At 45.2% G+C, this 15630-nt stretch overlaps 1 protein-coding gene across 9 annotated transcripts in view; it reads right to left on the bottom strand.

Annotated features, from left to right (window-relative positions):
* The window catches only part of SLCO3A1 (solute carrier organic anion transporter family member 3A1), a 335014-nt gene that overhangs the window by 18730 nt on the left and 300654 nt on the right, over positions 1–15630 (bottom strand). For 8 of the 9 annotated variants that reach the window (XR_003681759.2, XR_003681758.2, XR_003681757.2 and 5 more), the window contains 2 exons: positions 13447–13622; positions 8780–8844 (listed from right to left, as the gene is read on the bottom strand). Coding sequence is in view for 6 of the 9 variants with exons in the window: in XM_024114938.2 (XP_023970706.1) it covers positions 8780–8844; positions 13447–13622 (241 nt within the window). In the remaining 3 variants the exon portion in view is untranslated. Of the gene's footprint in view, positions 1–1791; positions 1877–8779; positions 8845–13446; positions 13623–15630 lie in introns of all 9 variants that reach the window. The other variant, XM_055088203.1, reaches the window with a different exon arrangement.

Genomic DNA, 15630 nt, shown 5'->3' on the forward strand with positions numbered 1-15630 from the left:
TTTGTCTATTCTATTTCCAAGATTTTGGATCATCTTTACTATCATTATTCTGAATTCTTTTTCAGGTAGACTGCCTATTTCCTCTTCATTTGTTAGGTCAGGTGGGTTTTTATCTTGCTCCTTCATCTGCTGTGTGTTTTTCTGTCTTCTCATTTTGCTTATCTGACTGTGTTTGGGGTCTCCTTTTTGCAGGCTGTAGGTTTGTAGTTCCCGTTGTTTTTGGTGTCTGTCCCCAGCGGCTAAAGTTGGTTCAGACTCCTGGCTGCAGCACCAACAGCCTTTCATCCACACGGCTCAGAATAAAAGGGAGAAAATGTAGAAAGCAAGAAAGAGGATAAAATAAAGTAAGATAAAATAAAATAATTAAAATAAATAATTATTAAGAAAAAAAATTTTTTAAGTAAAAAAAAAAAAAAAAAAAACACCAAAAAACGGACGGACAGAGCCCTAGGACAAATGGTGAAAGCAAAGCTATACAGACGAAATCTCACACAGAAGCATACACATACACACTCACAAAAAGAGGAAAAGCGGAAAAAATAATATATCTTGCTCTCAAAGTCCACCTCCTCAATTTGGGATGATTCGTTGTCTATTCAGGTATTCCACAGATGCAGGGTACTTCAAGTTGATTGTGGAGCTTTAATCCGCTGCTCCTGAGGCTGCTGGGAGAGATTTCCCTTCCTCTTTGTTAGCACAGCTCTCGGGGTTCAGCTTTGGATCTTGTCCCGCCTCTGCGTGTAGGTCGCCTGAGGGCGTTTGCTCTTCGCTCAGACAGGACAGGGTTAAAGGAGCAGCTGACTCGGGGTCTCTGGCTCACTCAGGCCGGGGGGGGGGGAGGGAGGGGTACGGATGCAGGGCTAGCCTGCGGCGGCAGAGGCCGGCGTGATGCTGCACCAGCCTGAGGCGTGCCGTGCGTTCTACCGGGGAAGTTGTCCCTGGATCACGGGGCCCTGGCAGTGGCGGGCTGCACAGGCTCCCGGGAGGGGACGTGTGGATAGTGACCTGTGCTCACACACAGGCTTCTTGGTGGCGGCAGCAGCCTTAGCGTCTCATGCCCGTCTCTGGGGTCCGTGCTGACAGCCGCGGCTCGCGCCCGTCTCTGGAGCTCCTTTACGCGGCGCGCTTAATCCCCTCTCCTTATGCAACAGGAAAGAAAGAGGCAAGAAAAAGTCTCTTGCCTCTTTGGCAGCTCCAGACCTTTTCCTGGACTCCCTCCCGGCTAGCTGTGGTGCACTAACCCCTTCAGGCTGTGTTCATGCAGCCAACCCCAATCCTCTCCCTGGGATCCGACCTCCGAAACCCAAGCCTCAGCTCCCAGCCCCCACCCGCCCCGGCGGGTGAGCAGACAACCTGTGCTCACACACAGGCTTCTTGGTGGCGGCAGCAGCCTTAGCGTCTCATGCCCGTCTCTGGGGTCCGTGCTGACAGCCGCGGCTCGCGCCCGTCTCTGGAGCTCCTTTACGCGGCGCGCTTAATCCCCTCTCCTTATGCAACAGGAAAGAAAGAGGCAAGAAAAAGTCTCTTGCCTCTTTGGCAGCTCCAGACCTTTTCCCTCTGTGCGGGAATCTCTCTACTTTGCCCTCCGCACCCCTGTGACTGCGCTCTCCTCCGTGGCTCTGAAGCTTCCCCCCTCCGCTACACACAGTCTCCGCCCACGAAGGGGCTTCTAGTGTGTGGAAACCTTTCCTCCTTCACAGCTCCCTCCCACTGGTGCAGGTCCCATCCCTATTCTTTTGTCTCTGTTTATCTTTTCTTTTGCCCTACCCAGGTACGTGGGGAGTTTCTTGCCTTTTGGGAGGTCTGAGGTCTTCTGCCAGCATTCAGTAGGTGTTCTGTAGGAGTTGTTCCACGTGTAGATGTATTTCTGATGTATCTGTGGGGAGGAAGGTGATCTCCGCGTCTTACTCTTCCGCCATCTTCCCAGCTCTCCCAGGGGTGATAGGTTAGAATAAACTCTGGATTGGGTACCTTACGAGTCGTACCTCATAACCTTTGTGAAATCCCTTTTACATTTCTGAACAGAGGAAATATTAGCTTTCTTTTCTGCCAAATTCATCGTTTCCTTTTTATTGACTTAAAATGCTTTTCCAAAGGGGAGCTCTAGTTCTCAGGTCCTGAATTCCAGGTGTGCAGAGACTATTAGAGACGAAGCACTTGCTGGATCTCTTATTTAGAGGCCTTTGCCTTTCTAGAACTCATCTGATTAGTGACAGAAGGGAGGTAAGTTGGGTAAGGTGTATGTTAGTACCTATTTCTGCTGTTATGTCCTCAGTTACCTAAGGAAGAAGGAGGCAAGTGATGATAATGAAGTACTTCTTTAGAAACTGTGTGTTTTAAAAGAATGCTCTCCTCCCTGGAGCCTGCAGGAACCGTCCTCTCCCTTTTGAGCTCTTTTCTTCCTATGTTTCCTTGGGAGTAACTCACGGATGCAGTAGGCATTAACTAAGGTCCCATCACAGGGACACTGGGAACCCACCGTATGTTGCGGAGGGTATCCGGAAGCTCAAAGCTGTTACTCACTATTACAGAGAATATTAAAAGGATTAAATCTTACTTCCTATCACACTCAGGCCCAAATTGCAGCTATATTTCAATGCAAAAATTGCAGTGCCGCTTAAGGAAATTGTCTGTTTTCCTGAAATCTATTAACAAAGATTAAACCTCGGTGTCTTGTATCTTGGTTACTTAATTCACTCCCTGGGTTGAAAAGGCCAGGCCTATTTATATTCTTTGGTCTAAACTTAAAAGGTGAACAAAGGCTTTTGCAAGAAAAATAAATTCACATTCCTTTATGGGACAAAATGGAAGCTGCAAATTACTCTTGCATTTACATTTCAAAAGATATCCATTCCTCTCCCAGCTTACCTGCCAAGACTTGAATTCACCATGTAATCTCTATTCAACCTGATGGAATTACTGTTACCTCCAGCGCAAGCTAGAAAGGGATGTCAAAGTATGTTCTCCTGAAAGGGTTAATGAGTTTCTCTGTTTCAGCAATGCCAAGAAAGAGATTGGACTGTCAACATCGTCCAGCATCGTCCACGGGCACCTAACATTCACTTTTCTTAAATCTGAGAAGTTGGGAGGAGCTACTCTATTCTCATTTCATTCCTGGCTGCCTTGTTAAACTCACTGAGGCTCAAAGAGCTTAAATAACCTGCCAAAGGCCTCATGGCCAGTAATGGCAGAGCTGGACTCAAACCTGGGTATGCCTGACTGCAGTGGGGTCCATGGCAAGTATCTGATATCACCTTAGAACAGGCCAGGATGTAGATCGTGGGTGGTTCAGGTCCTTCAGGAGGTCAGATAAATCACTGGTGCTTAGTAAATGTTTGCTGAATAAACAACTAAATGCGGAGGTGAGTGGAAGGGATCTCCCCCACATTCCAGACCCTATATCCTGCGCCCCACCATCCCATGGCTGGGGGCACAGCCTCTCATCTGGGGTCTCTGGCTGGCTGCGCTTACTACTTACAGTGCACTCATTCTACACGTTCATTTCTCCCACTTGCTGTAGAACTTCTTTATATTCAAGACTTCACAATGGGAGCTCAACAAATGTTTGATGAACCACACCAGGAGCTTCTAAGACGTACTTCTCCTAGACCAGCTCACCAGTGACCCAAGACCCAAGGACAGTCTGCTCAGGAATGACACCTGTGTACAGAGGTGCACCTTGAGGTTCCCAATACTCTTTGCCCAGCAGGTTGCTCTGGAAAACTAAGAGCAGGCATTTGTGGAGGAGAGTTTGTGGCAGGTAGTGAGTCAGCCCAAGTCATCCCTCACAATTCCCTTGAGACACATGTGTCTGTTACTGTACCTTATTAAAGCCTTTTCTGTAGGCCCAGTCCCAGACGCTCAAATCCTCAGCTTTATCTTGTGATTCTGCTGTTTCTCTCTTGCTTTCATCTAGTCACTGGGGGGCTCGACAGACATTACCTCCACAATATGGCTTCCATCTGTCCTTGCCTTTTAATCCCACTGCCTTACCCTGGTCACCTTCTCTTTTTCTCAGTGCTTTATATCCTGCATCCTGCTGAACCACCTTGCACCTTTCTCCCAGGTTGATCTTCCTAACTCAGAATTCTGAATATTTCCATCTCATACCATCAATTGTTCCACACTGGCAATGACTCAGCCAAGTAAAATCTTTTTTCCCTTGAAATTCAAGGTCCAAACTCTTCTAGCCCTTTACGTTACCCATACTTGCTTCATTCTCCTACTGGAGAGGGCAGGCTCTGGCTCCCACTTATTTTTATATCCTTTGCAGCATCGAGAACAGTGCTTTTGACATAGCAGGATCTCAGTGTATATTTGTTTCCATTCATTTAATTTGGTGTAACATCTACGGCATGCAGTAGACCTCCAGGAGCAAGATTCTGGATCAGACCCTTGAGCAGACGTTATGCCCACACCCAGAGAGAAAAAAGTGGTGATCAGGCCATTTGCAAAAGGATGAAGAAGGATGGATTTGATTACATCAGGCATTCTGCTTTGAGTAGGTCATTCAGTTTTCTCTGTATTTTCTGACCTTTATCCAGCTCAGTCTTCTCTCCCACTCAACTTCTACTGCTGTCCTGGGTGACTTGAACTTCTCCATGGACATGAGCTTCCACACTTTGGCCTTTCAACAACTCACCCTCAATGTCAAGGATGTTCCTGTACTCTCTAGTCATGCCACACCCTGGGTTTTGTCACTTCACAGACACCAAAGCTTTGGCCACTGATTCTAATTCTTTTTTACATGAATTACTACATCCAGTTCCTACGTTCCTTTCTCTCTCTCCCTCTCCTAGCTCATCTCTTCCTTATCCAGTCCAGGTACCATGGTCAATCACTTTAGCCTCACGGTGACCACCGTCCTTAATTTCTTTGCTCCACACTCCTTCCACTGCACCTACCACTGATATCACCAATGGCATTCCTAGGCTGCCACACTGACCTGGGCCAATGCAGTCTCTGCCCCTGCCCTTTCTAACAACTCCTTTCCATTGGCATTTAAAGCAACAAGGGAAAATAACCTTGCCTTCACTTCTGGATCTTGCTCTTTATACTGCTACAGCCAAGTATCCACAAAGAGTGGTCTCCCCTCGCTGCCCCCACTTCCTCAAGCTCTGACCTACCAATGGTGGTGAGTGAATCAAAGACTGAGCCTTGAGACCAGCACTGTGCAGTATGATAGCTACTGGCCACATGCAGCTACTCAAATGAAAATCAATAAAAATGAAGTGAAACTAGTTTATGGAAGCCACCTTTCAAGTGCTCCATAGCCCCATGTAGCACAGATTTGGAGTATTTCCACCATCACACAAAGTTCTGTTGGACAGTGTTGGTCTATACCACTCCCAACTTGCTCCTCATCCTGGTCTTCCTGTTTTAGTAAATAGTATCCCCATGCACCACATGATCCAAATCTTTTATAAGGCACTGTCACTGTGGATTCCTCCTTCTCAGATGATACTACAGTCTGTACACTTCCATTCAGGGACTAAGCCTTGACAATTCTTCCTCTACCCACATCTCCCCATCTTGGTAGCCAGCATCTCAGCTTGGGTCTCCATCAGCTACTCTGTTAGTTATACCAGTGGCTTGTTACTCAGTTCCCACATTCTCTACATGGTAGACAGTGGGCCTTCCTAAAAATGCACAATGGCTCTTCAATGACTTCATTTGCCTTAGGGATAAAGGTCAAACTTGTCAAAAGGGCAGCAGCTCTTCCTGAGCACGTTCCTGACATCCGTCCTCCCCAGCCCCATCTTCTACCAACCAGTCCCCCCAGCCACACGGCCTTCCTGCAGCCCCCAAACAAACATGCTTCAGCCTTTGTTCACTTCCAGGCTTTTACTCCTTTAAGTTCCTCTGTCTAAAGCACTCTCTCCCTTTTGCTCAGTTGTGTAAACTCTTCCTTGTTCTTTCTTCACGTCTTAGGTAGATATCACATCCTTTCAAACCCACACCCCTGTCCCCATCCCCAGGCCAGGCTAGGTGGCTCTCCCACATGTCCCCCTGTCACCTGTGCTGACTGCATCTCAGATCTCATCACACTGAACTGCGACGTCCTCACTGTATCCCCATTACCTACATGGGGGCCAAGCACAAAGGTTGACAATGTCATGAAATCTGATTTCTCGCTTGGCCCTTCATTAACAGTAAAGGTAGTTAATCTTATTGGGTGCTGCAGGAAATGGAATCAGGCCAAGTGCAAAGACTTCTTTGATAAGCCACTTTTAATTAAAAGATGAAACTGTCTCATATCTTGCTAGAGCCATTTTCTAAACTGTGATGTGTGACCCATATGGGTAATACAATCAGTATGGTTGGTCATGACCCACTACTTAAAAAGGATGGAATGGAATAGAAAGTAGCAGAGTACATCATACATATTAAGGGTGAATATTTTTCATGAACTCTTTGCTTCAGCTATATTTGTGATATGTATGTATGTACTGGGCCATACAGTAAAGCTTATCTCTTGCTGTGGCTCACAGAGGTTGAAAAATACTCTTCTAGATAATGCTTGGTTGATTATTCCCGGAGCAGACATACAAATAGAGAACCAGCTTTAGAGACAGCATGTCACATTACACATGCTCTATAATTTTCAGTTCTGTCTTCAAGTGTCCTATAATTTTCATTAACTTTTCAAAAATAGCTTGCAAATTTTCTTTCATTTTGTGCTATCATCAAAATTATTATTCTGAAGGCTAATTTTTACCAGCCATATTGAGTCCTCAGCATCTGTTTAGAGATACAGAGACCTCTGCAGCAACTCCATAGATGGAGGGCTTTCATCTTCCCTGGTCAGCTTCTGAAAGAACTCCCTAAGAGCAGCGCTGAGCTCACTTACCCGGGTATGGTCCACGGAGCTTTGAACGCATTAGGTGCTCAATAAATGTCAGTTTGAACACATTCATTCAACATTTTCAGAAATAAGGGTCCCCTACTTGCTACCTGATATTACACATTCATCTGTCCATCCACCCAAGCCAGGATGAAGTGGGGGAGCATCACCACACATGCATTTTCTATGCTCCCAATGATAAGAGGAAAAAAAATCAGCATAATTGGTACTCTGTGCAGAGAGCTCTAAAAGCCACTACAACTTCCAGGAAGGCCTAAATGTTTTAGTCTGAATTACTGCTGAACTTGTTTGAACTAGGTATTATTATACTTAGAACATTTCTATTTTCCATGAACCAGAAATAAGACAAAGATGCCATTTAAGTTTCTCCATATGTACCAACAGATGTGGATTGATAGTGACTGAGAAGATTCTGAGGTCTTGTCCTGGGCATGGCAAAAGTGATCACAGCAATTGATTGAAAGTTGTTATTTGCTATAGGCATAGATAGGGCATATGTCATGTATTTGCCATTCCCCAGGGAAAACCTTATTAATGGATTTAAGGGTGAATAATTTTCTTTCACATATCAATTATATAGGAAGTAATCTCATTATGCAAGTAATAAAATATATATATATTCAAATTTTAAAAAGAAATTTAGAAAATATAGCCTCACTATTCAATGATTGATAATAGCTGATACCATTTTCACATCTAGCTTTCCAGTATTTTTCCATATTTATATATACTTTAAAAACATTTGCATATATAATATAATATAGGCCTCTTTTTTCCCCTCCACATATCATGTGCCTTTTCCAAGTCTATGAATATTTTTCTTTCCAGAACTTTAAAGGGGAACATAAATCCTACTGGAATTAGAGCTCATAATGGATTTAACTAATTCCCTGCTGTTGGGTATTTAGGTTGTTGCCAATTTTTAACTTTTATAGACATTTTTATAAACATTTCTAGAGTTAATTCTTTATGCTCATCCAGGTTATATACTATTTGGAATGAGAAACTTTATTTTTACTCTGAAGATATAGGCCATGGTTACTTCCCTTTCCACATCTATTTACCATTTAATGTCCATTAAAGAAGACCACAGCTTAATTATTCAATTAAAAAAGTTGTCCTATCTTGATCTTGGCCTTGACAAAGGGAGTTCATAAAGCAACAGTGTGGTCTAGAGGGAGAAGGGTTACCTTGTTGGCCTTTCCAGCTTCTCCCCAGACGGTCCCAGCACCCTGGAAGTACCATGGGCTAGACCCATCCTGTTTTCCCATCTTAAAAATTGGGGCATTAGACTTAATTCCTTCTATCCATACCAAACCTTGGAATGTAGGGTCTATAGCAAGAAGGTCATATTTGCCCCATCCAGGAAACCCAAGGTAAATAAACTAAATCGGTTCGGAAAAATTTAAAGGATGCAAAGTTTCCATTTGCGAAGCATTGTGAGAATACCTCTCTCCTCCAGCTGGAAGCCCCATAAGTGAAGCATTTCACAAGCTGCTCACGGGTTGCTTAATGAGGGTTCCAAATGACACCATCAAATTTCTTTCCCTTTGGTGCCATCGCTTTTCCTCCTTATGCCAATGAGAATTAAGGGTGGTACAGAGGCATAGTTGATATCAATAAAAACTCTGCAATATCCAGGGAGTGTGTGAGTTTAGGTCTAAACCCTGAGCAAGAATTAAGGGTGGCACAAAGGCATAGTTGATATCAACAAAAACTCTGCAATATCCAGGGAGTGTATGAGTTTAGGTCTAAACCCTGAGCAAAATTAACAGACTTGATGTTTCTCTTGTTTACCAAAAAACCTCATAGGAAAAATGACAAACTCAAGAAAGGGGATGATTCCACTGATACGTACTCACCTGGTTATAAGCATCCAATTCATTATTGAGGAAATAAAGAGATAATACGTACCCAACAAACGGAGGAGGAGAAAAAGAACTCCCAGGGCGTAGGATTTGAGTTCAGGGCTGACTGTCCTACGTGCAAAGAAGAGAAGAGGAAAAAAGAAAAGATTCTTATCGCTCCACTTTAATTAACAGACCCCAGAGTCATCCACTGCTGTCCATCATAGTCCTTCTGTAGAAAATTATTAATGGTTTTGTGCTTTGGTTTTTTTTTCACTTTCCCTGCCTAAACTCTGAAAAAATCCCTGCAACTTCAGTGACATAAGTTTAGGAATTTAAATGTTTTTTATTAACTAAAACTAATCTTGTTATTTGAAGGATGGAATGCAAATTTGGTCCACAAGGTCTTTCATCTTCCCTGGTCAGCTTCTGAAAGAACTCCCTAAGAGCAGCGCTGAGCTCACTTACCCGGGGATGGTCCACGGAGCTCTGAACACATTAGGTGCTCAATAAATGTCAGTTTGAACACATTCATTCAACATTTTCAGAAATAAGGGTCCCCTACTTGCTACCTGATATTACACATTCATCTGTCCATCCACCCAAACCAGGGTGAAGTGGGGGAGCATCACCACACATGCATTTTCTATGCTCCCAATGATAAGAGGAAAAAAATCAGCATAATTGGTACTCTGCAGTTAAAGGCACTTTGCTTTTGCTTAAATTGGTGGGTATACGTATCTGGGGAAAATATTGACAGGAAAGACAGTTCCCCTTATGCTATACAAACAGGCAAGAACCATAAACACCTTTGTCATTCTAGCACCATTTTGTGAAATCAACCAGACTAGCATGGGTTGATTCCCTAGATGGACCACTTGTGAAATAATCCATTCATCTATATCCAGTTTTGGTACCTTTTAAATTGGAAAGGTACCTTCATATAGTTGCATCACTTTGTTTTGAACCGACTCAATGTTCTTGGCTTTGGTTTACCCACAACAGTCCCTGAGCATGATCTTTTCACACATTTTCTAGAACAGTCTCAGAGGGTAACACTTTCTGGGATAAGAGTGACAGTAGAGGGGGTTTGGAAATGGTGACCGATTCCAGATAGAGAGGCCCTCACAGCTGGTCATAGATCGCCTGTGTTATGCCTCTTACTCTTGAAACTAGTATTTACTCAATGCTTGCCTTCTCTCGAGGCCAAGGACTGTTTGCATCTCGTTCATCATCAGTGTGGTGTGTGACACACAGCACATGCTGAGTGAATGTATAAGTGGGTAGGTGGGTGGGCACATGTCTCCCACTAAGCCCCGGGCAGCCCTGTCTCTGGTGTGCTGGTAGAGGGGGAGGCATCTGACTGACCACATGCGCTCCAGGTCATCCTGAACACCACCAGCAGAGAAACCTCCTCTTGCCCCGTCCCCATTAGGAGTCTCTAGGGAAGATGGGGAGGTAAGTGCACTACTCTGCCCCCTGGAGGGACCGGGCTAGACCTAGAGACAGTCCTGTGTGTCTGAGCCCCAGGAAACACCAGGAGCATTTCAGTGTGGCCGAAAGGCCAGGAAGACTCATACGGTGCAGGAAGGACCTAGGCAAGCAATTCTGCAGAAAATAAACATCAGAAATAAAGTTACCAATGGGACATCTAAATCCAGTGGGATACCTAGTACACAAGATATATAACCCATCTCTGGACTTGGTAGCTAGAATACTATTCTTAACCGACCCCAGGGGTCATTCTGCCAATCATCATCCAGTGGCAACCATCCAATGACCTACCACCTGGTTTGAGCATCAGATGGGCATGCCTTTGGCTTCTTGGTATATAAGGCCAAAAGACACTGTCACACCAGAAAGGACATGGATGTTGTTTTCACAATCTCTGCCCTATTTCTGAGATTTTTCAGAGAAAACTAAAAATGTGTTATTCTTGGGGAAATACACGTTCCTTTTCAATTGCAAAGAGTCCAGTATAAGTAAGCAGTCCCAGGGCAGCAGGTCAAGACTTTCCACTGAATGACAGGGAAACTACTCTCTGGCTGATCAAGCCAGATACCTGTACAATATCAAAGATGAGATCAGTGTTTCTGGACAGAAACACGGTCAGTTCTCTTTCGAATGTGCACGGAACAAAATCCAAGCTCTTTGGAGTTAATATTGGCGCCATGGTTTCACTTTTTGCATTCATTTTAAGGTACTGACTTGAAAGACACAAAGATAAAGGCAAATTCTCCTTATCAAGAAAACATGCTGGCATAATGAGCTAGAGTACTTATCACTTGAAGTTCGGTTTCCTTTTAGCTATCATGTCAGTAGGAATGAAGTGAACAAGATGCTAAGATCTCCCTTCATATCCTGTTGGGAAACTGGTTCCCACAGGAGCAATAATCCTTCTTGGCTTTAGTTATGGAGAAATGGAGGGTTTGGGTCAACATTACTGAAAGTGCCAGGCCAGGCCAGGGAGAGGGCCTTAGCTCCACAACTTACTAGCTACATGACCTTGAGGATACTGCTTAATCACTCTCTGAGCCTCTGGCGTCTCCCCACCTGAGTGCTAATAAAGATGCAAACACAGGAAGTTAAAACAAGAGCCCAGTGCGGGCACCTAGGTGACTGCTAGTTGGTATCCTCCCCTGCGGATGTCTGAGCACTGCTGTTGGCAAGTATGTTTCTGTCTGGAGTAAGAGTGGGAGTGGGTCTATTGCTCTGGCATGGGATGAGGGCTGGTGCTCATCTGGGCTGTGGCTCAGACTGTTTGTGCCCTTGTCCCTCCCTAGAACATCTGTGATGGCAAATTGGAGTGGATGGTGATAGAAGATGGTTTACCCTGGACCCCTCAAAAGGCAAGTGGGCACATACCTCCAGCTATGAGGTAGACAAGGCTCAGCCTGGGTCATCCAGGCCATCTGTTGCTGGTGCATTGAAAAGGAATCAAATATTTCCTGAAAATCTCCTAGAGCTATTTATCAAGCTGAGACTTGGAAGTGATTAAGATTTCAACTGACTTTCTGTGTTTGGTCTTCCAGCTACAACTACTGAGCTGGGTTTTTGCAGAGGAGTCAAGGGGAGAGAAAAAAGGGGACCAGTCATTGCTAATGGTTGTAAAGGTCATTTTTCCTGCCACTTGGTGCCTTTTGTGTGTGAACGGCACAATATAACTTCAAAGGAATTTCTAACAACAAAAAGTAATGCAGCCACCCTAAACCCCTACCTGAGATCTGATGGGTTTTGTCCATGTGCATATTATACATAATCATCTTCCATATATAATTTAAATTCAATAGTTCATTTCATAAACACATTTCACATTCTTAAGAATTTTCATTATTCCACTGAGCTGTGGTACTATAATTTAACTCACTATTCCAATTCAGATTTTTCTGCTATTATAGTTAACATTGTAATAAAAATCTGTCTCCACTGAACTTTTCTTCTTGTAGACAAGTATTTTCTTAAGACAAGTAGCAATAGGTAGGGTTACCACATAAAAAATCTGAACATTTTTATGGCTGTTGACTTACATTTGCCATACTGCTTTTTGAAAAGTGATATGCGTCTCAAAGCCACCAGCAATATGGGATTTTACCCGTTTTGCTACAGCCTTGCTTACAGCACTGGGTGTGAATTTTTTAAAATTTATTTTTCAAATTTAATAAGTATAAAATGGTAATTTGCTATTGTACCCTTAATGCTTCTGCACATTAAGAGTGCTTTACTAATGACTTTATAACATAAGTACTTTGTGTAAATTCTTTTCCTTGTGAATTCATAACCAAGATCAGGAAGTGTGGTACAGTGAGAAAAAGAGATATAGGCCAGATAAAGCAGCTGGTGATGTACATTTGTACAGGCTGCATCCAAGCATTTCATTCCTACTTCTATCTCTAGCCCTTGGGATTGAATCGGTTTGTTTAGATAACTGCATCCCGGTGAGATGGACCTGTGTTTGGTGCCACTTCTGGTTCAGATGGATGCCAGAGCATGGAGCATTCTGCTTCTAGGTTCCTCAAACAATCTAGATAACTTTGTAATTGTGTAAGTTACTCAGAAGATTACTCAGTAATTCACCTTTGAGGCACCTCATCTGCCCCCACGACAGGTCCTGAGAGATGGGGAAACAGAATTACGGGGGGTTCTCTCCAACCATCCACTTATACAAAAGCAGTCACTGCTTGCCTTCTATTAGCCACTCAGCCCTGCATCTCACTTTGTCAATGACCCCTCACATCTTCACGGCATTTGCACACACATGGTCTCGGCAGGACCCACACCACGGCAGGAGGCAGGCAGGACCCAAGACATCACCTCCAGTTCCAGATTCAGAAACAAGTCTGAGGGAAAATGGGCCCAAGGTCATACGGCTAATCAGTGCCCGGATAGGAGCCAGACACAGGGACTTGGCTAGTCCAATGTCATTTTCATTTTACTCCAACAATGTGGCTCTTTGCAAATATCAATGAGGGACCACGGTCCCTTTCCAAATCACCTGCAGAGTCTATTCTTGGGATGACATGAAAGTGTAGTGTTCTCTCTTGGGCCGTGCTTTCTACTTTTGGTGTGAGGTCTCTATCAAACGTAACCGATTTCTACCAGCCTAGGGAAGCTGGCTTGTAAGACTCATATAGTCCCCGGAGTTCTGATTTCCAGGAGAACTGCAGACACACAGCAGGTGGGGAGGGGGAGACGGGAGGCTGGCTCTCGGGTCCGGGTTCCAGGGGCTAAGCTTACCTGATAAGGATAATGACCGAGGGAGTCTGAGCCATTGCCCCAATCATGCTGCAGACACACATCACACACAGGAAGGTGAGGAAGGCCTCTTGGCAGCCAGGACTGGGGCATTTTCCATGGACCACAGTCGCATTCTCAGGCGGGACGGTCGTGAGGCACGCACAGCTGGTGAGATTCTGAAAGGGAAGCATTCAGCCCTTTTAACTGGGGGTATCTCCAGTTTCCCAATCCAAAGCCATCCAGCAGCTGGAACTGTCATAGCCTTATTATACATTCTGTAGCATTTCATTAATTAGGCCTGAATAAACGAGTTAGATTTTTTTAAAGAGGCTGCAAGACACATGTAAATAAAGGAATATTTATGGGGAGGAGAGCTGATTTCCCCGTCTCCTGTGTATTTCATATCTCTGCTCAAGAATCCCTCAATAAGCCGAACCGCAAACAAACGTGTCCCCCCCAATACAATTAGAGAGGAAATTGTGCTTCCACAATGTGATAAAACATTGCCAAATTAACAATGTAATCACTTGCCAATTTGTCCTCTCTTTTATGCAGTTATAATTACACTGAAGTATATTAAAAGAAGGAAATCAGGTAACCCGCATATGGTTGCTGGTTCAGGGCCCAAGGTGGCACTTGGAACAAAGGATGTGCACCATCACGTGTGAAGTTGCTGAGCTCGTCGGGCTGTGAGAGGGGGCAGCTAATGGGAAAGTTCTCGAGTGGCTGAGAAAGCAAAGAGGGTGCAGAGATGCCAGAGAGTTTAGAGCGGATCGTGGGGAGCGAGCTGGAGCCCAGCGAGATACGTTTATTAATATATGATCAGAGAGGAGAAAGACAAGCGGCTGCATTCCGTTTGATCTTCGGGTGGATTCTTGCCCAGCCACCCCTGCTCCCCAGCACGGTCCTGGCTCACGCTTGAGGAATTTCTGATGGCAAAGGGAAGAGCACGGACTCGGAGAGGCAGTGCCGTGCCGAGCCAGCAGCCGAGCCAATTAAGGTTCGATAATAATAGTGCAGAGGCCTTTAACGAATACAAAGTGAAAACAATCATAAATGATTCATCGCTTTTCTTTCCAGGACTGCTCGGCTCTCAGGGCACATGCCGAGCTAAATCCTCCTGAGAATCAAACAAATCCCCTTTGGCTTTTACATTTCTCCTCCTCAGTCCGTCTCCCCTCATCTTTTTTCCTCTCCTCCTCCCTCTCCTCTTCTTTCCCCAGAGGACATACACACTGGAGCTTTTCTTATCCCTTTAAGCTACATGGGATGCTTTCAGGGGTGTCCAAAGCCTGCTCCCTCCATCCTGTGTGGCTGTGTCCTGCTGAGGAGCTTTTACCCATGCGAAGTCGGGGAGACCTCGGGTGGGACTGGACCCTTCTTCCTAAGCCATCTGGCACGGCAGGTGCCCTTGTGTAAATGGCCCCATCTCAGCACCCAGGGGTGTTTACTGTCGCTCCCTGAAAAGTGCTGAGGCCCTGCCCCTCTGTCCCTTTCCATACACCTCTGCCTGGAGACATACTAGCTCTTCTCCAAAACCCCGCGTTGAGGTCTCCTCCAGCTGCAAGGCCCCTCGGCAAGTCGGCCCCCATGTGAGCTGGCACTTCCCTCCTTGAGGGTACACTCCACACCCCACAGCAGAGACCCTCGCTGCCCTCCGCTCCTGGGATCAGAATGTGTATTACCTGTAATTTACTGAGCATCGTCTCACAGCACAGTGCTGAGACACAGCAGGGGGAACTCAGCAGACGGTTTTAGAATGCCTGCGTGAACAGATCTTCCTCTGCTTTTGTTAGGAAGCAGGCCTTCTCCCCAAATCTAACGGAAGATGCCTCTTCTCTGCCTTCCGGGGAGAGGAAACTGTTCCTCTCCCCCGACCCCGACTTCACAGCTAAACGTTTCTAGCTGTTCACACTCACCACCTCTGCGTCCTCACCTCCCATGCTCTCAACTCACTCAAGCCGACTTGGGTCCCCACCCGCAGTAATCGGATCAGCTAGGCTCGCCAGTGGCTTCCATAGCCTGACCCCGCCATCCACTTCTCTCTTCCTGGAGGTCTCCCTCCCCACCCCCAGCATGTGCCTGTGACCCACTTCTTCCTTGACTTCCACAGCTTGCTCTCTGGTTTCCTTCCTCCCTCTCTAGTCGCTCCTTTTTTTTTTTTTTTTTTTTTTTTTTTTTTTT

This window comes from Physeter macrocephalus, chromosome 11 (genome assembly GCF_002837175.3).
Source record: "Physeter macrocephalus isolate SW-GA chromosome 11, ASM283717v5, whole genome shotgun sequence".
Taxonomy (NCBI): Eukaryota; Metazoa; Chordata; class Mammalia; order Artiodactyla; family Physeteridae; genus Physeter; species Physeter macrocephalus.